The sequence below is a fragment of the Rousettus aegyptiacus genome, unplaced genomic scaffold (assembly GCF_014176215.1).
Source record: "Rousettus aegyptiacus isolate mRouAeg1 unplaced genomic scaffold, mRouAeg1.p scaffold_m13_p_1, whole genome shotgun sequence".
Classification (NCBI taxonomy): domain Eukaryota; kingdom Metazoa; phylum Chordata; class Mammalia; order Chiroptera; family Pteropodidae; genus Rousettus; species Rousettus aegyptiacus.
In genome coordinates, this window is record NW_023416284.1 from 37,473,478 (window position 1) to 37,498,669 (window position 25,192).

The 25,192-nt window shown below is 38.3% G+C and overlaps 1 protein-coding gene and 1 long non-coding RNA gene across 3 annotated transcripts in view; one reads left to right on the forward strand and one right to left on the reverse strand.

The window, feature by feature from the left end:
• The window catches only part of PLPP3 (phospholipid phosphatase 3), a 118,977-nt gene extending 109,055 nt beyond the window's left edge, over positions 1 to 9,922 (reverse strand). Inside the window, exon 1 of one of the 2 annotated variants that reach the window (XM_016159912.2) lies at positions 9,256 to 9,922. In XM_016159912.2, coding sequence (XP_016015398.2) covers positions 9,256 to 9,394 — 139 coding nt within the window. In that variant the 5' untranslated portion in view covers positions 9,395 to 9,922. The remainder of the gene's footprint in view (positions 1 to 9,255) is intronic. The other variant, XM_016159911.2, reaches the window with a different exon arrangement.
• Positions 9,923 to 10,063: 141 nt separating this feature from the next.
• LOC107518345 lies at positions 10,064 to 24,833 on the forward strand. Its single transcript, XR_001598829.2, has 4 exons — positions 10,064 to 11,495; positions 12,851 to 12,974; positions 17,859 to 18,047; positions 23,568 to 24,833. It is a non-coding gene; the product is annotated as an uncharacterized LOC107518345 (long non-coding RNA).
• The last annotated feature ends 359 nt before the right edge of the window (positions 24,834 to 25,192 follow it).

Consider the following 25,192-nt stretch of genomic DNA (forward strand, 5'->3'; position numbering starts at 1 on the left):
TGAGCTATTATTTGCCTTGCAAGATCTAGTTCCATGCCTTCAAGCAAACTTCATTACTCCTCACCACTGTTATAATCCCTCCCTTACCACTCCAGAGTCAGCATCACTTCCTGTGCATAGTTACACATAAGTTCCCCATTCACTGGCCTGGGAATTCTTAAAGGGCAAGGAACCTCCTGTATCTGGCAAAAATAGGTGCCCAAGAAACATCTGCCAAAGATATATATTTAAAAGACAGATACAAACATAGACTTAATTAAATAAGCTGTCTAGAAATTATATGAGTGATACCACAAACTAATTTGGAAGCCAGATATAAGAAGCCATCAATGAGAATGGCTGCCTTCGTGTCAATGTAATCATGTATGTTATGTGCTTTAGGGATGTATAAACAGGAACCAAAACATACTGCTTATTATGACAAGGCGCTTATGCTGATTTGCATTTCTCTGTAAAACTCTCTAGGCATATAATTTTGTTAATTTGTGACAAACCTCAAAAACACACTTACCACCAATACTCTGATTACAATGTATACTTTTAAAGCACACAGAAATCAACAAGTTCCTTTCAACCATTTCCAACTGGGTCTCTGTTATTTTGTTTAGTTTGTTTTAAATTTGAGAATTTTAATACAGATCATAATTTATAATTTAATCCGAAGACAAGAATAATTTCACAAGGACGCTTGATTTCTTGAGCTAGATTTCTTCTGAATGACAGCCAATTAATGCATGACCTTGAGAAAATTACTTAACCTGAGACTCAGTTTCCTCCTCAGTCAAATTAGAATAATTTCCACCTCAAGAGGTGGTGCAGACAGTTTTAAAAGGTAAAAATTTTGAAAATGTGTGATCTCTTCCTTTTTTCCTTAGATACATCATTTGATGGTGACTGCTTAAGCTCAAATCAGTTAACAGCTATCTTTGGTAATAAGCTATTTCTAGAACATGCACCAGTCTGAAGAAAAATGACATCGAAAATGGCCTACTTCTTCAAATTTATCCCATGTATCTCTGGCCTCACTCAATTATCATCCATTGATTTGGATTAAAAGTTAAACCTGTTTGTCTTGTTTCCCTTTTAACTGACATGGGCAAGAGAAAGAAGAGGCTTTAGTTCTCTGGAGAACTGACTCACCAATGATATCAAATTTCAAACTGAAAAGTAAACACCAGAAAAGCAAAATGGTATAAAGCCAAGACTTTGGTTCTAAGCCCTGCTCTTTCACTGACACTGGACAATTCATTTCCCACCAATCCAGGCCGGAGGTTCATCATATGTGAATCAAAGGCACTGCCTAGGATGCGGTAACAGTGTTGGCAAAGCTACCACCTGCTGAGCATGTATGTACCATTCTCTGCACCAAGCATAGCCTTATAACTTCACAGTGCGCATATTATCTCACCTTCCAAATGAGAAAATTGAGGCCTCAAAGATATTAGGTAACTTGCCTAAGTTTATATAGCCAATAATAGTAAGCAAACTCCCATCTGACTCTAAAGCCTGTGCTTTATCTTCAGACCCTCCCAACCTCCCCTTGCTTAGAGGGCCATTTTTGTGACTAAGATAAAAAATGACCCTGGTATTGTTGATAATGAAATCATCAAGGTACATACAAATTCTATGAATCTAGGCAATGAAGAATTGCTCTGATGGTATTTTCTTTATTACACCCACCGAGAGGCTCGATCAGCACATTCCAAGCGATTTTGTAATTATTTATGTAAAACTGTCTCCTCCATTGTCCAAAATGATCCTTAACTTAAGACTTAAATCTGTGTCCTCTACAGAGCCCTATAGAACATACTGTACATATTCAGACTCAATAAAATTGAAATAAATGAAATGGAATGAAACAGAAAAGAGTCTCCTTTGCATTAAGTCCACTGAAAAGTGGGCAGCAAGCTAGGCTGACAAGAGCTCTGGGAATTTTGGTGACAACTTACGAGCTGGGTTCCCTTGAGCAAGTTACGTAACTTCTCTGAGCTGCAGTTGCCTCACCTATAAGAGGGATCTAATATCTGTACCAAATGGTTGGCATGAATAAGAAATGATAACTAGAACAGTTACTCCCTTCTTCAGCAAATAAGCGGAGTACCCTGGAAAACAATCATTTTGATCCATTTTCAATCACGGCTGTTTTATTTAGCTAGGTTTTCCCCTGGGCTGTCAAAAGATAGGGAGAAGTGCTGTAGCTAAAACAGATCATTTGTCCAAATCCCCTTCTAAGGTGTATTTGTTGTTCTCTTAAGATAATACAGCCATCTTCCTTTCAAAGGGGGAGGATGCAGCCACCAGAGGCTACTGAGGTTCTTGCCCTGTGACTCCCAGACAGGGTCAGAAACTTGCCACTGCTCTTCTTCAGCTAATGGAAAACATTTGTGTTCTCTCTGCCTGGTTTTTGCTTAGGAGCCTCCTCACAATTTTTTCTCCTCATATATTGCAGGCAACTTTGCTGCCAAAAAAATGAAAGAGGATTCCATAGAACTGAGTGAGGACACTGGGAAGAAAAGGAAATTACTACTATTACTATGAATAATATTAGCAACATAATACCTGATAATGACATAGTGCTTTTTAACTTTTCCAAGTGCTTTCAGATCCATGATCTCATCTGAGCGTCACCACACAAGTGTGTCACTAGGTTGGCTTGCTTCTTTTCCAGGTCAGGAAACTGAAGCCTGGAAAGGTTAAATAATTTTTGCCCATGTCACACCTATGAGCCTTAGCTTGACGTCAGGATTCAAAGCCATCTCTGGGCGAATCCAAAGCTTATATCGTTTCTTCAAAACTTTGTCAAGCTAACTTTGATCTTTCAAAGGCTCCGTTGAGGAATCTAATTGATTCCTTTCACTTTTCACTCATATACAATATCTCAAAAATATTTATAGCATTAACACCTCATTTATCCAAAATGGTCACTTGGCTGGCAATTTCAACTACCTAGAACTCAGTCTAGAACCTTGAAATAAAAACAAACCCCAGCCTCTCAGCAATTAGGAGACGTCATCGCATCCTGTCACGAAAAATTACTGGAGACCTCACGGTGGCTCCCAGAGGTAATTTTTTCTTTCGAAAGGACTGTGACAAGCTTGATCATCTTTACTGAGAAAAACAGGTGCACTGGACACAAATGGAAAAAAAAAAAAAATACAGACAACTTAACAATGTGGAAATGCCAGAACATTTAGTGCAGGGACAAAAAGCCCTCTACTTAAGTCAATTGCCCTTAAGACATCAGCGGTTAAACAACAGTGATTCTCAAATTGCCCTGATAAGACTCACCAGAAGCTTTGATAAAATACAGACTCTCAGGCCCTGGCCCAAAACCCACTGAATCTGACTCTCTCAGGAAGAGGCCTGAGCATCTGTATTTCACACCAGATGGGTGTCCTTAATAGGTGAATTTGTGAAATAACTGACACAGTAGGCATCCCCCAAATAGATAATTACTCCTCAAGTAATGTGTGCCGAATTATACTGACGCACAAGGTAGGGTGTCTTCATAAATATAACTGCCTACACAAGGAAGAGGCCTTGACTATGGTCTCATCAGCATCAAGCTGTCACCAGCTGGGGTTGCCAGCCCAAACAGTTTCACAGGAAGCGGGAAAGAATCTAAAATGAACAGGAAATCAAAAAAGGTTAAAAGTGGAAAACTCTAGCTTTAACGGTCTACCCCAAAAGCAGCTACATCTCCATGGTATATCTCTTAAGTATATGAGAAAGTTAGGGGAGAAGGAGCAAAGAAAAAAAAAACAAAAAAACTAGCCATTCTGGTCAATGAGAAAATAGAGGTTTTCAACTATCCTAGGAAAGGTAGCAGGGCTTACCACCTAAATGGAAGTTTCCTTCTTTATTTCAACTCATGCAGGATACTCACCAAGGTGGTTCACCAGTTGATTAATGAAAATCTGTTTTTACATTTTGCAGTTCACATAGTAGATTAAGTTATCAAAACCTTATTAAAAACACATACTTAGTGAATATAATAACTGAAGAACAAAAAGGGAAAAATTACCTTGTTTACTTGTTTGCTTATGATTGCTATCGACTTCAAGAGAGGTGAAAGGGCATATCCAGCCAAGGAAAAATCTAGCCAGTTTCTCAGCATATTGGAGTAACTCTAATAAAAGTGTTTACTATTGCTCCAGAATGAACACCACTGCAAGATAATTGTCAGACGCTGTTCTCTGGTAAATAATGTAACAATTTAATTGATGATAAAATGGTCTAAGAGAAGTAATGATTGTATTTCAACATCACAATACCTACCAGCAGACTCATAAAATTGTAGAGCCAGAAGGGGTCCAAGAGATAATCTAGATGACCCCTTCCCTTCGTTGCAATAAAGAAACCGAGGCCCAGACATGTCAAGTGAATTTCCCCAAAGGTGCACAGTGACGTAGTGGCAGTACAAGACCAGAACTCACTGTGTTAGGCTCTGCATTGTTGTGACAACTCCCCGAGGCAATGTACAATGAAGAGCTAAGCAGAGTGCATGCATGAGGTAGACAGTCAACAAATGTGACATTCCTCTCTTCCAGAAATCTGTCACAGAATGTTGCATGGCGGCCTTAGATGCCAGACATAATCCCACCCAACTAGTCATTTTACCAATGAAAAGAAACAGATCCATAGGAAACCTACTTGTCCAAAACAATGGAATTAGATGGTGGCAGTGGCTGACCTGGAACCTGAGGCTTCTGGCCCCAAATCTCCCATTCTCTTCACTACACCACGATGCCTCTCTCTCACTATTAAAAGTGAATAGTTTAATAACACGTGATGATTTTATGTATCCCATATATGGAACCAGTTCTAGAATTTTATCTCAACTATTTAACTGCAAAACAAGAAAGGTCTGAAAACGCTATGGAACCACTAAAGTACATAGTATGGTTGCTGACCACCCCAATTCTATTTTTTGCCTGTTTGAGCTTCTTTCCCTTTATTCATGCTACTCCGCCCACCGACTGTGTTTCCTAGTGGAGAATCGTACAGGAGTCAGGCCTTTCAAACCAAATCTAACCAAGCACCTGCTTCTTCACACATCTCCCATCACAACCATAAGCTCAGCTAAACCTACCTTCTGGTATCGAAAGTCAAATGAGGAATAGTTTGTTCAAACGAATCTTTTATAAAGAGGGCTCAGGGAATACTGTGAAGATTAGGTGGCTCAAAAATTATGGTAAATTTTAGGGGCTGCTTTCTCAGCAAAAGTTTTGATCAACAATGAATGGAAATCAACTGTCTTCAACTTCCTGGGAAAATGTGACATAATCTTATCGGAAGTGGATGCTTTATTAGTCTTCACTATATTATTACTGAATATTCATTTCGTAGTCTAAGATACCAATGATTCTGCAATACAATATTTGAAGACAATCACAAAACCTTTATGCAATGCTCCAGGTTATAAATCCCTTACATTCATTCAAATCTTGAGATCTTCTGATCCTCACAGCAACATAATAAAGTGGCCCTTCTGATCACCATTTTTCAGATGAGCTCACTGGACTCAGAGGATGAAGGGCTGTAATAAAGTCCACAGGACAAAAAGCTAGACCTTTCTAAAACTGCCTACCCATCAAAGGGCATGGATTGGAAGGAGGCATTCAAAGCATATCTAGGGAAAGGGGCAGGGATGAGGGAAGGCAGGGGCATAGAAGCTTAAGATAGACTTACCAATTTTTCACATTGTGCTCCAGCCCTGGACTGACTGTTGTGTTCTTTCTTTGGAACCACTGTCTCATGGAGTAAGATGGTGCCCTCAAAATTTGGGAATTACTTAGTACTACAACTAGTCCCAAATCTAAACAATGCCAGGGAGCGACTGGACCATACCACATACCAGAAATGCTGAATTGCCTTTATTCATCTGTTCAGGTGCAAATGTGGAAAGGCTGTTGATTCTGCAAACTGAGCTTTGGGATTCTTCAGGTAGGAAAGGAAAGGGGGATGGACTCGAGTCATGCTTGCTGAGAATTAGGGATCAACCTAAGTCAGCTTCAGGAAGAATCTCAGTCCTTCCCTTCTCTGACATTTGGCTTTCTCATCTATAATATGAAGATAATCTCTTCCTGAGGGTTACAGTGAAGAGTATATAAACTAGTTTATACTTAAAAAGAGGCTAACAGAGCTTGGAAGGACAGTAGTAAGTACTCCTCCCTTCTTGCTTATGGTATTTTCTGCTGCTCTCATGTAACCTCATATACCAGAATCAACGCACAGAAAAAAAGGAGGTGTATGTATTACTTAATAGCAAGGGAAACAAAATCGATTTCAGAAAAACTACCATGCAAAGATTTATACTTGTATTTATAAAAGCAATTAGTCGGTGAAGGCAGGGGAAAAGAAGATAGCTATTCAATGGGAGGTAAACTCCTATTGGTGTTTTCTGACACCAGATTCTTTTGGCCTTCAAACAAGAGTGGACTTTTGTTTCTTCACCAAGAATTTAACATTCCAAAAAGGTATGTGGAACAAGTTAAACTGCTTGCATATTTCCACTTACATAACACTCAACATAGCACATCAGCTTTTATTTTTTCCAGATATAAGGAGATGAAGCTTGGTATATATTCCTGTGAGAGAATAAACAGAAAACTATGTCTCTCTTTCTAATATATTAGTGCCTTGTAATCCAGACCATACGATCAATAAACTATATAAAAATTAAACCATTCTGACAGTCTTAGGCAAAAAGTGAACCAAGTAGAAACAATTTTTTTTAGGCCTGTGGTGTGTAGAATATTAAAATCACATGTTGTGTTACTAATTTTCTTTTGGAAGCCAAATAGAATTCTCCTGTAAATTTCTCAAGTATTCACCTAACAGTTTTTGTTATTAAAGGTGTTAGAGACATTAAATTAGTGATACTGTAATTAGGCCTATGCATAGGGGAGACACTGATAAGTCAGTTTGAAAATGACTTTGTTGACATAGTTTTAATGGCAAGACACATACCTTAGACCAGATAGCTATGTGCTTCTTATAATAAAACACAAGGTCCTGTTACCTTATTACTTTTTTCGAGGTAAACAAATCACTTATTCAAACAGAGCAACAGTGAGTAAACATAATAAACAACTAGGTTTAGAGTACTGGCTTGGGGTGGGCTGTGCGCAGAGAGTAGGGGCAGGTGAAGAAATGAAACGTGCGAATGTACACTTAACTTACACCTTCCATGCACAACAGAGTAGTTGGGGTTTCTGTGTCCCTTGCTATAACATAGCTGATAGATGTGTTTGCAAATTCCTTCACACTTCTTTTTTCTTTAATGAGAATACACCATCCGTCCCTTGGGAATGCCTTCTGACATCAGAAGTGTGGAAGGGAGGAGGAGAGCAATGAAGCTGTACAAAGGCTGTCAAGCTCGTTCTAGCGCTGCTTTCCTAATCACAAAGTAGGAGGTAAGAGGGTACACTGCACCAGCAGTCAAAAGAGAGCTTACCCTACCACCAACCAAACATGCCAGTAAACACTGGGAAGCCCCGGGAAAGTTTACAGCAAACAGCTTCAATGTGTTTAGTGTTTCCTTATTCTCCCCCAGGACCTGGGAGGGTCTCTTAAAAATTCAATAGCTTGGCAGAGACTTTTAAGTATCAATCTTCTCTCCGTGCATCATAATAAGCCAGCAGCCTTCAGGAAGGTAGGCCCCCCAGTGACAATTCCTTTACATAGCATCTTTAAATTGAATTTCTTTGAAGAGGTGGGAATGGGATTGAGCAGTTGCCTTTCTTCCCTTGCACAGAGCAAGCACCTTAAACTCTCTCGGTATCTAAAGGGGAGCATTCTTACTTTTAAACTCTTAAGAGTCCCATCTTTCCTTGACTCAAACTTTACTATGGGCAGGCAAGCCAATGACTGACAGACCTCAGTAAGGACCCTGCAACAGAAAGTCATGAACGGAGGAAGTGTAGGTCCAGCCCAAGAAGTCTCTGCTTTGCACAATCTGCCTGGACAAATTCATTTCAAAGGGGACATAAGTCTCTGTGCAGGAATTCTATTTTAAGGGAACTGAATTGGGAACACAGATGTTCCTTCAGTTAGCAGAGTTGGCAGAACAGCTCCTGGACCAAATCCGAGTTCTTAATGCAGGAAGGGGCCTTGGAGAGCATCTAGTTCAACCCACTTACTCAACTGATGAGGAAACTGAGGCCAGCGAGGCAGTTGGGTGGCACACCCACCAAATGGCAGAGTGGCAGTGTCCTGATGACAAGTCCCGTGCACTTTCCATTACACCATGATTCGCTTAAAAGAAAAATTTTTTTTCTATGCTGACTTCAGCCTTGGAACTCCCGTAGATATATGTCAATAGCTTTTTGCCTCCCCGCACCGAGTTCATAAATCCTCTTTACTCTCACTCCAATTCCTTTAACTCCCACCGCTCTTCTAAGCTGTGGCTTCCAAACAGTTTGATAAACAAGAAGTGGACTATCGCCTCAACTTTCTGGGGTGCAATTAATTATGGTCCCAAAACATGACCATGTTTTTTTTTTCTTTCCTACTGCCTCAGTTTCCTCGTCGGAGAAACGGGGCTCCTCACTCACAACGCACTGGGTCAGGGAGAGGGCTAGTTAAACCTAACAACTTAGCACGTAGCAGGCGCCTAAGTGACTGCAGAGTCGGTACCCCTCATTAAGCCCCTAGAGAGCACTTTCCAAACCCCTTGCGGGGTCGTGGGGGCGGGGTGGGGGTGGATGTTGAGAGAGGAGCAAGCTGAAAGGCCAGCGTGCAGGTCTGGCCCGGTCGGGCAGCAACAGCGGAAGGGGTTGGATGTTTACATACAGTCAGGGGAAGGGCAGTTCGGCCCCAGGCAGGAGCCCGGCGCTCCAGGAGATCCATTTTACTTGGATGGAGGAAAACAAGCATGAGCTACTCTAGATCGTGGTTCTACCGACTTCCCCTCTTCTGAAAGGGCGAACCTACACCCCTTCCAAGTGGAGACGGCTTTTAAGGAGCCTGTTTAGTTGCCCGCAAAAGTCTAAGCACCACCAAACACTCATTGCAGGCCGGGAAGTCGGTGGGAGCCGGGAGGGTGCGGGCTTGGGGGACCAGAGGGGCGCGAAAGCTCCCAAGAAGGCTGCGGGGGCCGCCCGGGGCTGACAGCGCGGCGCTGCGGGGAGACGCGGCGGGCTGGCGGCCCCAAGCCAGCAAGGAAGCGCCAAGCCCCGCGCGCAGGCACCCCGCCGGGCTGGGACGCGCGCCGGGAGCCGAGGGGCCGAGGGACAGCGGGGCTGGGCTCACCCATGAAGAGGCAGAAGAGGTCGAGGCAGATGAGCAGCGCCCGCTTGCTGCAGCCGTTCCGCGGGTTGTTGTTGAGCGCCGGGCTGCCCCCGTTCTTGCTCTCCGGGACCATCGCCTTGTCGTACTTGTAGTTTTGCATGGCGCTGGCTGCGGCGCGAGCCTGCTGACCCGCGAAGACGCCCCGCAACAGCAGCCACACACTCACACGCCGGGGTCGCCTCCTGGCCAAAGCTGCTTGGGAGAGCGGCGGGTCGCGACCGGCTTGTGACGCGGCGAGAGTGCGATTTCGCTGCCTTCTTCCAACTGCAGACGGTAGTGTTTTCCGCTCACCCTGTGTACCTCTGCTTTCTTTCCTCTCTCAACCCAAAATCGTTCGAAAGTCCAAGGGGAAGAGAGCCAAATCCCCAGCAGAAACTTTTGCAAAGCTGCACCGCTCGGGACGCGCTGGGCTCGAGTGCGTCTGACTGCGCGAGCGAGAGAGTGGGCAGCGCGGACGCTCGGCCACCTTCCTCCGCAGCTGGTGACTTAATGAATGGGAGCTGCGCGGAGCCCGGCCACTCCAGAGCGCCTGCCCCAACTCCAACTTTTCCTCCTCCTCCTCCTGCTGGTGCTGCTGCCGCCGCGGCTGCTGTTGTGATCGCTTTGGGTTTGTTTTCTGCACTTTTATTTCACGAGGTCCTTTAAAAAAGAGAGAGGGAACGAGAGGGACCTCCTTACTTGGCTCTGAAGGGATTCGGAAAGCACGGCCCCTTCCTTAAGCTGCCTAAGACGTAGGCTAATTAAGGCCACATTTTCCCCCACCCCCTTCAAAAACAAAAATCCTAAAAGGAAAAGTTATTCTCAAACCAGAGAATCCGGGAGCCCCTAGCGTTCAAAAACACCAAATTGTCACAAAAGGAAAAAATATATATAAATGAAAAGAAACATTTTCTTGCTGGGCTTGGGTCAGGCAAAAGTGAAGGCTGTACAGCTAAATGCATTTCTCCTCCCTTACAAATTTGGGTCTTTCGAGCCTTTTTTTATTTTCAAGTTTTTATTTTCATTTGAATCACATTATTCTGATAATACTCGAGGAAAACTGTTTTTTGCTTGTTTCTTTGTTTGTTTGTTTTAAAAATCTTAACACCCAGCGTCGTATACTGTGCTAGATTCTAAGGATAGTAACGTGAAAAAACTGCAGGACTCCGGAGTTAGACTCCGTGGGTTTGAATCCTGGCTCCATGCCTCAGTTTCCCCATATGTAAATGAGATAATAACTCTCTTAAATAGAATAATTATTAAGATTTGATTAGTTAATTAAGCGCAAGGTACATAAGAAGTACTACATATGGGTTCCATAATCTTTACTTCTGTTTTGGGGGCTAAGAAGTCTCAAGGTCTCTAGCCCCTCTGCTTGTTCAGCCAGCCTCACCTGAACTACGGGGATGTACCCATATGTTCCTCAGTACCACCACCGGGATGGAGGGGGCCCAGGCCAGCAGGAATATTGGCTAAGGGTATCATCTTTAGCTTGAGTTTTGGAACTTTCCCTTGCCTACCCAACCCTCTTTGAGTTTTGCCTTAGACTGTCATTATTTTTAAATTATTTTATGTGACTTAATCACTTAATTTCTCTTCCAGATAAACCTTCCCAAGGAAAGGGCCTTCCCTTTATATCTTCTGTAGTGCTTAGCAGAAAGGTGGGCACACAGTGGACAATAGTAAACATTTCTTCCAGATATCTCTTTGTAGCATTCTGTAGCTTTTTGATATACTTACGCTGACTTCTTACAGGGTTCAGTAATCCTATATCCAGCACCATCAGTTGCTTGCCCTTTCTCAAACTATCCTTTCACACTGCACACCCCTGCCTTCCTACTCCTTCTACCTGTAATGCGTACCATTTCCCCTTCTCCAGCTCCCAAAAAGCTTCTCTCTGAGCCTTTTCTTGACCCTTGGACAGAATTAACTTCACCTTCGACACTTTGTTTATAACACTCTTGTGGCACTTCACATAGTCTGGGCTGGTGTTATAGTCAAAACCAGTCCACTCTATAGATGCCTAGCATTATCTTCCCAGTACCTGGCACACAGTTTGGTGGCTGCTGAATTAAGCTCAAGTCCAGACTTGATAAGAAGTGGGGCTGACAAAAAAAAAGGCAAAATCACTGTCTTCTGGAATAAAGAATAACTGAATTTCCAAGACATTGTGGGAGCCTTGGCATCCAACCACCGATCACTCAACAATCTCAATTTAAATAGTAAGTAAAATTCTGGGTAACTAAGAGAACAGATTCCTTAGATAGTTTTTCGGTGAGAGAAATCTTCTCTTGAAATCTTAAAACAGAAGAAGGGTACAAGGTTGATTTCATCACTGTTGACATTTGAACAGGAATTCAGGGATTGCAGGGTCTTTCCGTTGACCACCCAACCCTCCTTGTGATTATAATCTTCCTTCAAGTTCTAAGTCGCCAAACGTTATCTTTGGAATTTCGATTTAAAAGTTAAGTGCAAGCCTTCCTGAAACTATGCCCCACTCTGATCTTTTCCTCCTTGGAGCTCCCAAAGAGCTGGGGTATCTGCGCCACTCAGAAGGCCACTTATATTCCACTGGATACTACTCTGTTCTATTACTTGAAGTTTTTAATGACCTCCCTTTACCTTTTCTATCTGCTTTTCCTTATCTGTGAAATGACTTTTATTAATTTAAGAATAAACATCTTGAAAAGCTAGACTGTTACTGTGAAGAAATGGTACTATAACTCAGCAATCCTTGTTGATCTCTTTAAAGTTCCAGGGTACGATTAACTTTAGCCAGCACTAGATTGAATACTAGGAACCCACTCTACTTTAAGGTTCTCTAGATTAACGTCAGCTAACTATTAAGAAGGGTGAAAATCAATTATTTCAGGAGGGAACGAAAGGGAAAATCATTGGATGTTTAAATGAGAGTTTTATATTTCCATTTACAAGGCTCCAAGAGCTATTTTTTCATAACAAAAAAATAATAATGTTAATAGACATATGTATATATATGCAAACGGGCATAATATTTGGGTTATTCTTCGGAGAAAAAGAACACTACAGGGACTCATTAAATCGACTTGAAGAAGTCATAAATACAGTGTCAATATCATTCTTTAGATAGCAGGAAATAAAACAGCTACATAAATGTGAAGGTCTCCGCTTTAAAACCTCAAGTTGAACAATCTAACTAGTAAGTAAAATGCCACAGAAAAGGCTTGATAGTTTAGAATGGTGTCATTTGAAAGTAATTAAGTAATTAAAATTTCTAGTAAAAATAGCTTACCAAAATCACACCTAAAATTACATTTAGTCATTATCTTTGTTTCAGAAATAAAGATACTAAATTTTGGAAAAATAAGGGAAAAGTCAGAGATTTGCTACTCTGTATAAAATCTATAACATCAGCAGGGATAAATGCCTTTTTTAAAAAAGATGAACTTACTATGCGTGGCAACACATCATTTTTAAATAACTGATACCTCCCAAGAGATTTAAATGGACTTAATTTCTAAGATCTTTTATTTTATAATTTTATTTCTCTCTTTTTAACCCCAACATTCAATAATTAATCTTTTTTTTTTTTGAAAAGACATGAATTGGCTCTGAAATATTGAGGGAGGAGATAACTGGGTCCCTTTGCATAAAGGGGTATCGTCCCAAGCAAGATCAGAGCCCAAGTTTCCAAAGCCATTGAAATTCACTTAAGAAGACAGGTAAGTTTTGGCTGCTATGTATCCACTTATCCAGGTTCTTTAAAATCCCTGGTTTTACATTTACATTCCACCTCTGGTTTTAACTAAACAAAAATTGCTGGCTTGCTGCTGTAAGTGTTGGATTCTGTATCATGAGTGTTCCCTGAGGACTGAGTAGAGGCCTCTGCAGTAACATGCCAGAGAAAAGGCAGGAAGGAGCAGGAGATTGGAGGTGTGACCACTTTGCATCTGCTGTTTGATCTGAAGCAAGCTGAACAATTTCTCTGAATCTCAGTTTCATCAACTTTTAAATTGAGCCGACATTTTTCTCTGGTTCTGGGGACTATCACATTAATAATCATACATTTGAAAATACTTGGTACACAATAAGCAGCTGACAGGTGTTAGCTGAATGTTAATATTTTGAATGAACACTTTCTCAATATACCTACTTTAAATACAGATATTCAAAAAGCATCGATCATGTACTAACTGCGTACTCTGTGTAAGTCTAACCATTTAATTTTGTTCATCCTGAGTACAATAACACCTTCAGCATCTATTTCTTTTTTTAAATGTGCAATTTCTTGAGCTTTCTGAAAGTAGTAAATCTCAAGCATGCTTTTTTTTTCTTTTTAAAATTTATTTTTATTTTTATTTTTTTAATTAAGTTTATTGGGGTAACATTGGTTAATACAATTATGTAATTTTCAGGTGCATGCCTTTGACATCTGTATATTCTAGCGTGGCATGCTTCTTTTTTTTTAAGGCAATTTAGTTACATATTGTTTTGTTCAGGATTGTTTGTGAAACTCAAGAAAATTCATTTGCTTAAACTAATCATCTTGTACAAGTGAGAGCACTTTCATTTTAAAGGCACTTTCACAATTATTATTTTATCCTTACAACTCACAAAAGTAGGTGGAGTTGTTATCATTACCCTATTTTATGGATGAGAAAACCGAGACAAGCCCATTTAACTGGTTAGAACTGGTTTTCCCCACAGGTAAAGTAGAAATGATTCTAACATTAGCTCATGCAGTGTAAAAGAGAGCCCTTTACAGTTATAAAGGTATTCACTGATCTCATTTCAAGTAGGTAAAACAGAGATTATTAGCTTTGTTTTTGAAATAAAGATACTGAATTTTGGAAAAATGGATTTGCTTAAAGTTGGAGGTAAAGAGATTCTTGAAGCACCACTAAAATTCTAGTCTCTTAATTTCTAAATTGAGATTTTTTTCTTTGCACCACAAGGTCTCACCCTTAAAGGTGCTCAAAAATGTCTACTTCTTAACAGTGGTTTCACAGAGTACTTTAGAGGGACTATAGAATTAGTGTGGACTCTATTTAAAAGACAGAGGAAAAGTTTTATTTTGTCTTTTCTGTAGATTTGGAAAGGAATAACATTGTTGCACCTCATATCACTGCAGATTCGCCGTTCATTATTTGTCAAGCAGTTACTTGTTACTTAAAGCACCAAATGGTAGTGTTATTATAAAGCAGCTACCATTTTTACCTTTCTACAAGCAGTAATCTTTTCTTTAGCAAGAAATTAGGGCAACTAGAGCTAACCTTAGGATAATTCAGTTAATGTTCATTAAACAAACAAACAAACAAACAGAATCTAGAATGGATGGAAACACTTGCAAATAAAAATGTTGCAGTTTGTCCCTAGAACAGGTCAAATTAGTGATGCTGCTAACTCAAAAGGAGATCAATGCTGCCACCTTGTGTCATTATAGAAAAGTGCTATGATTTCCAAAGTGAAAAATTCCTGTAATTGGGAAAAGGGGAACGGTCAGAATAAGAATTCAGAACTTTCATATCATACATGAAATAACAATAGCCCACAAGTATTAAGATTTTTTCTGATCTGGGTATTTTTCATTCATATTACAGACATTTATTGAGCACCTACCTTGTACCAAGCACTCTTCTAGGAGCTAGGAATATGGCAATGAACAAAGCAGATGAAAACTCCTGTCTTCATTGAGCCTTTAGACATCTAGTCTGTCCCTAGAACAGATCATTATATATATATGAGTTCATTTAATATTCTAAACAACTCTGTGAAGAAGGTTTTCTCATTTTGCAAATGAGGTTACTGGGACATAGGTAGGTTAAGTAACTGGTCTAAGATTACACAGCTCCTAAGTAATAGAATCTGGATTTCAACCTACGCATTTTAAAACAAGAAGCACCAAGACCTTAATCATTAATCTGGATTGAATAAACTTTGTCCTCTCTTTAAAGGAAAGATTAGTGGTTTACCCAAGTGGTACTTTAGCTGTGTGTGTCTGGGACAAGGAGGTAGAAGGGGTGTGTGTGTGTGTGTGTGTGTGTGTGTGTGTGTGTACACATATATACATTTATGTGTATTATTCACTGAATCCACACGTATGCATGTTCTGTATATGCATTGACTGGATACATATTTGTGTATTTATTCACTGTATTTATTCACTCATTTAAAAACTCATCAAATTTTCATAAGTATCTTATCCTATACTAGAATTCATGCTAGGTGCTAGAGATAAATTAAAGCTTACGATACCTTTCTTTAAATGACTCATTTCGTAGAAGAAAAACAAACAAATTACTTGCAATGTTATCCTGGCAGTTATTACATTTTACTGTAAAGACTTAGTTGTTTTCTTCAAAAGACTATAATCTTCCTTAGATGAAAGCCAAAATTTTATACCTAGCATGGTATTTAATACTTTCCAAAAGTAATTGTTGAATGAATGACTACCAGAGAATTATAAGTTCCAATAGGGCCATCAGGGAAAGTTTGCAGAGCAGATAAGTCATAGCTGCATAATAAAGTTGTAACAAGTATATAATAACTTGAGTACATAGAAACAAAAATGTAAAACTTCTACTTCATACCATAAACAAAACTTAATCCCAGATGGATCATTGACATAAATGTGAATAATAAAATACAACTTTTAGAATGAAACAAAGATTTCTCACACAGGACTAAAAAATATTTATGACAAAAGAAGAAATATAAATTAAAATTCATTAAAACTAAGAACTTATATTTATAAAAAACATTGGAGGTCACCAAACAATAGCCTGTGGGCTTAATTCAGCCTGCTACATGTCTTTATAGTAGATATTGCTGGAGTTTTCCAAAGAAGATATATCAATTTTCACTACAGTTTGTCCATAGCTATACTTATTCATTTAATGCATGGCCATCTTCAGCTGCGTGTGTGCTACAATGGCAGAGTTGAGTAGTTGCAACAGAGATCGCATGGCCTGCAAAGTCTAAAATGTTTACTATCTGGCCCTTTACAAAAAAAGTTTGTTTATAGCTAAACTATAAAAGTAAGAAAGTAAAAAAGGCAGTTAGAACAGATTGGGAAAATGTATTAACAAAGAGGACTTATATCCAGAATATATAAAGAACTAAAACTCAATCAAAAATACAGGCAACCCCTCACCAAATAAAAATAATAATAATAATAAGAGAGTGAGGGGGGTGGGAGAAGTCTTGAATAGGTATTTCACAAATTAGGGTATATGAACAGCCAATAAGCATAAGACCAGATTCTCAACATCATTAGTCATTAGAGAAATTCAAATTAAAAACATAATGAAAAACTACTACATATGTATTAGAATGGCTACAATTAAAAACTGTGACAATATCAAGTGTCAGTAATGATGTGGACCAACTATAGTGAAAATTGGTATAGTTACTTTGGAAAACTCTTGGCAATATCTACTAAAACAAAACATATGCCTAGCAATTCTACTCCTAGGGATATGTCCAACAAAGACAAAAACATATGTCCACCAACAGACTTGTACAAGTAGATTGACAGCAGCTTTATTCATGATAGCTCATAAATAGAAGCAACACAAACACCCATCAAAAAGAGAATGATGGTGGAACACTATGCAGCAGTGAAAAAGAATAAACCGCATCTACACAAAAGAGCATAGATGTATCTCCCAGACATAATGTTGAGAAAAGAAATTGGCAAAAGCGTACATACTGTATTGCTGTATAAGACGTTCAAAAATAGGTAACTAGTCTATGGTGATCGAATTCAGGCTAATGATCACTTTAGGGAGGGGTTATTAACCAAGCAAGAGGCATGAGTAAGCCTTCTGGGTGCTGGATTTGGGTGGTGCTTACATGGGTCTATACACACATAAAATTTAATCGTGTGAAATTAATATGTGAATATGAAGGTTTTCTACTGTATTACATATATGTCTTACCACAATAAATACTTAAACTATAAAAGGGTAGCAAAAGTATGAATGAAACATGAATAAGGAAGGAAACAGCTATGTGCGATATGAACTGGAAAAGGGAGAAATGGATGAATTTCTTCAATTTCTCAGATTGTTAAAAAAAAGATTAAATTTATACATTTGATGTTCGGCCAGTAGCAAGTTACTAATTATTCTGAGACTTTAACCTATTTAATCATCCCAACTCCGAAACAAATGCCAATCCCACTTTGGCCTTGGACCACATTCATGGCCATGACCATATGAACATCTCTATCTCAGATAAATCTAAGTTATCTACCTCACTCAGTTCTGCATAGACACTGACCACCCTTCCCACCACCTCTCCCATCTCCTCCCCCCCAAAAAAGCCCTTCTAAAAGACACCTTTCAACTTGGAGAAAAAAAGATGGTGAATGTGAGGAATTCCATACCAAGGGCAAGGGAGAACTAAAACACCTTTACTGAGTGTAGTGGATTGAAGGGTCAGCCCCCCAAAAGATGTGTTTATGTCCTAATCTCCAGAATCTGTGAATACGACCTTATTTTGGAAAAAAGGTCTTTGAAGACATAGTTGTTACGGATCTTAAATTTAGATCATCCTGGATTACCAAAGTGAGATCTGAATTCAATAAAAAGTGTTCTTATAAGAGACAGAAGAGAAGATGTGGACACACACGAGAGAAGACCACGTGAAGATGGAGACAGAGATTGCAATGATGTCACCAGAGATGCTGGGGCTGTTGCCAGAAGGTAGAAGAGGCAAGGCCTGGATTCTGTCCTAAAGCCCCCAGAAATAACGTGGTCCTGCAGGATTTTGGACTTCTAGCCTCCAGAACTGTAAGAGAACACAATTTTGTTGTTTTAAGATGCCCAGTTGGTACTAATTTGCTAAAGCAGCCTTAAGAAAATAATATGTTGAGTGCTAAGTATATTATCTTCCTCATTCTGACAGAAACTTTTTTTTTCTTTAAATGTTAGAGGATGGGAAAAAGAGATATAGAATGGCAGGGACAGGAAGATGCAAGCCTTTGCACAGAATGGTCCCCATGCTGGAATGTTCTCCTTCTTTAGGCCTTTACCTTATTCATCACGTCCATATCTCTCCTGATGCCCTAGCTTTATTGGTCTTCATAAAATTTAAGTATATATTTACTTGTTTGTTTCTTTCCTTTCTTCCTCACTCGACTTCAAACTCTATTAGAATATAAACTTTTGTACTTTTTCCCTTTATTCTACTTAGTGCCTAGCACTTAGCAAATATTTGCTGAATAAATGATTAGAGGAAGGAAGGAAGGAAGGAAGGAAGGAAGGAAGGAAGGAAGGAAGGAAGGAAGGAAGGAAGGAAGGAAAGAATGACTAGCTGGAATGACACACAAAGACCTCAGGAAGAGTTAATGATAATTTTAGATATCGTTAAATCAGAGTCGTCGCTTAAGGAAGCCTGCTTTGTTGTTATTAATTAGGTAAAAGACACAGTTGTGGGGTTTCATCTCTTAGCAGCCAATGTCCCACACCACCTCTACTTTTCTCAGGAATTTTACTGTCTGCTTTACTATCTAAGGTGAATTCCGTACTTGCTATATCCATTCTGTCTCTCCAACCTGGATTGTCCCTCTCCTCTTAGACAACCCTTTCTCCATCTTCCTCTCCTCTGGCAATGTTAAGTGACCTTTAGCTTCCATCTTAATCTGTCGAGCAGTTTAGTGGGCTTTTCCCTCCTGAGGGAGTGTCTCAGGTTAATCTAACCAGGGTAAAAGTTAACTGTTCCATTAAGACAAAATTCAGGTAAAAAAAAAAAAAAAAAAAACAAGGAAAGAAACTTTCATAACATTCTTCGAATGTCTGCTACATGCTGGCTCTTTTTAAGTGTATTATCTCATCTCTCATGTTTAAGGTGTGAGGTAATTGTAATAGCTACCATTTACATTGCCCTTACTATGTGCCAAACCCAAAGCACTTTGCATGTATTATTTAATGCATGTACTTTTAACAACCCTATGAGATATGTGCTATTATCATTCTCATTTAGGGTTAAGAAAATAAGAGTCAAAGAGGGTAAGTAACTTTTCCAAGGTCATACAACTATAGCCATGGAGGAACCAGGATCCAAATCTGGCAGTTGGGGTCCAAAATCTGTGGTCTTAACCAGCAAGCTATAAAAATCTAGTAGATTTGTATTTGGCTAATAAAGGTTATTGTTATCTTCATTAACAAATGAAGGAATCAGGAAAAAAATAACTTTTTTAAAATGTCACTTAGCTAGTAAACAGCAGAGCCAATATTTGAACCCAATCTAAACTATATATCACACTATCCATGTATATATCTACTTAGTTGTTTTCAAATGCATCTCAAATCTAGCATATCCAGAAGTATACCACCAAAAGCCATTCATCCCCTAGAGTCTCCATCTAAGTAATCTGCTCATATTCTTCATGCCTACATTCAATCAATCACCAACGTTCATTGATTCTTCTTCCGAAGTAGATCTCAAAACCTATCTCCTATCTCTGTGCCCACCTAACCATCTTTTTTTCTTCATCCACTGAAATAACCTTTAATTTGTTCTATTTCTACATTTGCTCACTCCCAATTCTCCAAAGACCAACCAGAATGGTTTTTTTAAATAGAAATTTGTTTATGTCATCTATCTGCTTAAATCCCTTTAAAACTTTCTGTGATGCTTATGATAATATTTAAAATACTTCATAATGTGGCCCTTATCTAATTATCTGGCTTATTTCTCATCTTGATCTTATACTCTAGGGACACTGGCTTTTCCTCTATTCTTCATAGATATTAAGTTCCTTCCCAATTTGGGGTCTTTACATATACTGCTCCTTTCATTGTGTTCTTTCCCTCCCTTCTATTACCTTCAGTTTTTAAAAACAGCTTTATAGAGATATCATTCACATACCATAAAATATATCCATGTAAAGTATACAATTTCATGGTTTTAGTATATTCGCCGAGATGTGTAACTATAACCAAAATCAATTTTAGAACATTGTTATCATCCCTCAAATAAACCTATACCCTTTCACAGTCACTCCCTATTTCCTCCAGCCTCTCCAGCCCTAGGTAATCACTAATCTATTTTCTGGCTCTATGGATTTGCTTATTCTGGATATTTCATATAAATGGAGTAATGCAACATGTAGTCATTTATGACTGGTTTCTTTCACTTAGGACAATGTTTTCAAGGCTAATTCAAGTCATAGCATATATTAGTACTTAACTTTTCTTTTTTACCAAGTATTATTCTATTCTATGCATATAACACATTTTTGTTTATGCATCCATTTGATGATATTTGGGTTGTTTCTACTTCTTGGCTATTATGAATAGTTTGAGACATTTAAGGGACTTCAGCCTTTACTCAAGAGTAGAATAAAAGTCTATTTTAGAGCTACGATCAGAGAAGTGATGATCTGACTTAAGTTTTAAAAGAATCATTTTAGCTGTTTTGAGAATAGACTGAGCATGGACAAAGGCAGGAGCACCAAGTCTAGTTTAGAGGCTATTGTAGTAATCCAGGAGACAGAAGATTGTGCATTGATTTAAGGTGATTGTGGTAAAAAAAAAAAAAAATATGGTGACAGAGGTCAGATTCTGGAGATAGTTCAAAGGTAGAACCAACAGGATTTGTTGACAAAATGAGTATGTGGTAGGAGAAACAGAGAGACGTGAAAGACAACCCACAGGGTTTGAACCTGAGTAACTAGAGGGTTGGAGTTGCCATCTACAAGATGAGAAAGACTGAACGAGAAGCAGGTCTGGGGAAGGAAGGTCAGGAGTTCAGATTTGGACATAAAATCTGAAATATTTATTAGTTATTCAGGGTGTCAAGTAGACAGAGATATACAGTACAGATAATTTTATTTGTATTTATAACATCAAACAACTTGTATTACTAATTTAATTTTTTATTCATTAAAGAATTAGTGAATACCTATTATGTGAAGGCATAACACTAGATAATCTAACTCTGGTTATCTCTTAGACGATCGTCAGTAATCAGTGAGTGCGTGAATCTTCTAGACATGTATATTAGTTCTGTCTATGTTCCAACTGGTTACGTGATCTTGGGCACGTATCTTCACTTAATCTGTGCCTCGGTTTCTTCAACTTTAAAATGTGGGGCTGTGCAAGATAATAGCCAAGAACCCTCCCCCGCCTAACCTCCATCCCTAAAAATCCTTCCACTTGTTTATCTTAATTGAAATCTAATTTTCCCCAGGTATCATCATTTCCTTGGAACTTTGCTGGGGAAGGCAATTACTTTTCCTCCTGTTAATTCACTGGACAAAGAAAAAGAAGTTGGTCTATGTATTACTTACTCTCCATGGCTGCTTCCATACCTTTGTTTCTCTTCCATGAACTTAACAATCTCTCTTCTTTAAAAAACAAACACACAAATGGGTCTTTATTATTATTATCAATTATTAATTATTATTATTATTATTATTATTATAAGAGTAATACCATTTCAGTGTACACAAAGTATAAAAATAATGTTGCCTCCCCTTTTTCTATGCTAACTTCTCATAACACTATACTCACACATCTGGTATGGCATTTATAACATTCCTCCTGCTATTATAGTTACTCGTATGCTTGGAGATTATATATTTCATGAAATCAGTGATTGTGTTATACTCATTTTTTTGCAGTTCTCATAGTATTCAGTTCAGTGCATTGTCAATATCAGACACCCCAAGAATATATATTGAATTAATGTGAGTCAATAAACCATCTATAATGAAATATATTTTCAAAAATCTAACATATAATAAAATAAAATTTCCCAGAAGGACCCTTCTGTTTTCTGCGGGTGGTATTTCTACTCTTTTGAGCTTTTATGTAATATTATTATACCCTCTTTGATTTTATATATACCTATGAGGTCATGGAATTTTCTCTGGCACATACAAGGTATTTCTGATTCTTTTTTAAAAGTAACAGTGGAAATATTATTGCAAATAGTGTTAGCAATTTGATTCCCTGGTCTGTCCCTAAATGGCTGTGCGACTTTGGGCAAGTTGCTGTCTCTCACCAAACCTCAGTTACCAAACTTTATATACTGGGTTGATATGGGAACACAAGAGATAATGAATGTGCAAATTCTTTGTAAGCTGAAATTACTCTATTTTAAAAATCATTCTTTAAATAATAATTTCTGAGAAGATATACTATTATTACATCACTTTCTGTTAAAATGACCAAAATTCTTTACTGGAATAGTTTAACAGACTCTTAATTTAATGCTAAGATTTGATATGGATTTAACTTGAGAGGCATGCTCTAAAATTTTCAGATGACATTTATATCAATGTAAATATAAAATATCAATATAAATATATTAATGTACATTGTATATAATTATATATTATTTATGGACAGGATCATGTCCATGAAAATTTTGGAAATTTATGTAATCTAGGGCCACCACATATAGCTACACATTTCCAGAATCTTCATTCACATTGACATCTATGAAGCCCCCCACCCTGTGCAGAAGAGTGGTCCTGGTAGTCAGCCATACAAAAAGAATGGAGCAACTCAGGACAAACATTTAATAAATTCTGGGAGTGTTTTAGGAGATATATTTATAATGAATTCTTAAACTGTATATGTCACTCTTTATCATTACTAGTACTAAAAACATGAAGAGAAAGTATTATGACAAATATTAAAAGAGATTAAGCTGAAAGGGTATAGCTAACCAGATGGAGATAAAGATATGGGTATAGATATAAATGCATCCTTGGATTAAGTGCTTCCCATCATTTTATTAATGTAGGTCTGGATATCATTGTTCAGTAAGAAGTGTTTTTATAAAAAGCTACAGTTATAATTTTTGTTAAAAAATTATGTATCCCGATAAATAAATCAAAATGTCTAAAGATACATGTAAGCATATTACATAGGTATATTTAAATACGTAAGTGCTGCTCTACACTTCTCTTACATGGCATGACTGTTATGCCTTTTAAACAGCTATGTTTCATCAATCTGTCCATTCATTCAAAATGTAATTGAACATTAACTCTGGTTAAGTCCCAGGAACAAAAAATTGTCCTCGAGATGCTTACAGATATTAGCTGTGGGTCCTAGGGCTTCTGAGAAACCATGAAGTAAATTTTAAATGTGATTGTATGGAATCCAGCATGTGGGTGTTTAAGCCTTAAAAAGGAGAGATGAGGGAGTTAAGATCATCCCTAATTGTCATGAAGTAAAATCGTATTGTTATGAAGGAATTGAGACACAAAGAACTTGGAACTCAAGTTGATCTTTTGACAAGAGGAACTGTGTCGAGTAGGACATTGAGTCACTATCAAGTGTGTTTCATTCCAGGTAATAAGGAAGAATTTATAAAGCTCTTCGTGAGCCATTTGGTTTCAGCCAAATGCTGAAAGGGGAAGAGTTTTATTTCCATTCCCGAGCATGACTAGTGATACCAGTTACGGCAGGAGCAGCAGCGTTGGAATGAGCCCAGCGAGTGCCAAAGCAGCAGTGGACACCTGGAGAAGCAGTAGCACCAGGAAGAAAACTTCATCTAAGACCTCATGGGAAAAGGCAGACATTTGGGGCTTGGGGGATGGCCTTGGGATCCTAGTCACTTTATTAGGAAAATTTAATAAGATTAAAGGTAGTCCCATGGTAACAAGAAGAAAGAGTTACACGAAGAGACTTTGTTCCTCAGTCTCTTGCAAGAATGATAAACCTATTTATCCTTAAAAAAAAAAAAATCTTTTTCTACAATATTATTTAAACTCATTTTTTCCATTTTTTTAACTCAGTTTCTATGACAGTGATAAAGAAGGCATTTTACAGTTGAATTTTATTTTACATTTGAATCTGGGCAAAGTATTTTGTCTAATGCCCCAACCTGTGAGTTCGAGTGGAGATCAGGGCAACTACCCCAAGGTAATCACACATAAAAGGTTATGTGTGCTCTCGAGCATTTTTCCTAGGTCATTCTCCTAGGATAATTGATAGTTACTCAGGTTCCAGGATTTGATGTAGATAACATCTCTTAAAACAGAACAGGACACACAGGAGAAAATATTAAGGCTAATGTTTGAGGAAGTTTCTTAACCCTTTATAGGCATGTTTCTGAATGTTTAATTTTGGAGGAAAGTGGATGTCTTCCTTAAACTACTACCTAAATGATTCAGCTAGTTCATCTCAATATTGTGATAGTGTAGAATCAGACAGGCTGTACTACTTACCAGCATGTGTGACCATGGGCAAATTACTTCAGCTCCCTGTCCCCTGAGATTCCTGATCTGTAAAAGGAGCTATATCTACCTTACAATGTTTCCATGAAGATTAAGTAAAGTGTTAAATAAAATGCTCAATTTCTGGTAACTTTTTATAATTCAGACACATAATGGGACCACTCCTTAGAAATTATATTCAGTCCTGGAGGATTAGTGCTTCATATTTGGTAACTAAGTGAATGCTCAAGTTTCTAAAATGTATAGCTAATTGAGAAAAGAAGTTTATAGTATTCTATATCAGGCAAAGAGATGCATCCAAATGGAAACAGCTAAAGACAAAAACACAAGACTGAGGACTCACACTCATGTAGACCAATAAAAATTTCCGTCTGAAAAAGTTTTGGAAGCTGTTTAAATTTTTCCTAGGCTTTGTCATCTGACCTCTAGACTACTTGATTGCATCTAAACAGGAGGAAGAGTGATAGAATCTACACCCTCCCCTTCCTTAATTCACAAGTTGCAAAACTGGTCTGTCTATGTGTCTGTCTACCTTTGCTACAGAAAGAAGGCACCTCAGCAGAATTATCTCTTGAATGCATTAAAATCATTAAAACGTAGAGCCAGAAAGACTCTTAATTGTAGCTTGAACCGCATTTTATATCAAAGAACTTATCCTAGAGAGACTTGCTAAAAAAAAGAATAAAAAAAAAAACAGTTCCCGTATCTCTCAGTCCTGTGCACTTTCTATATCACATT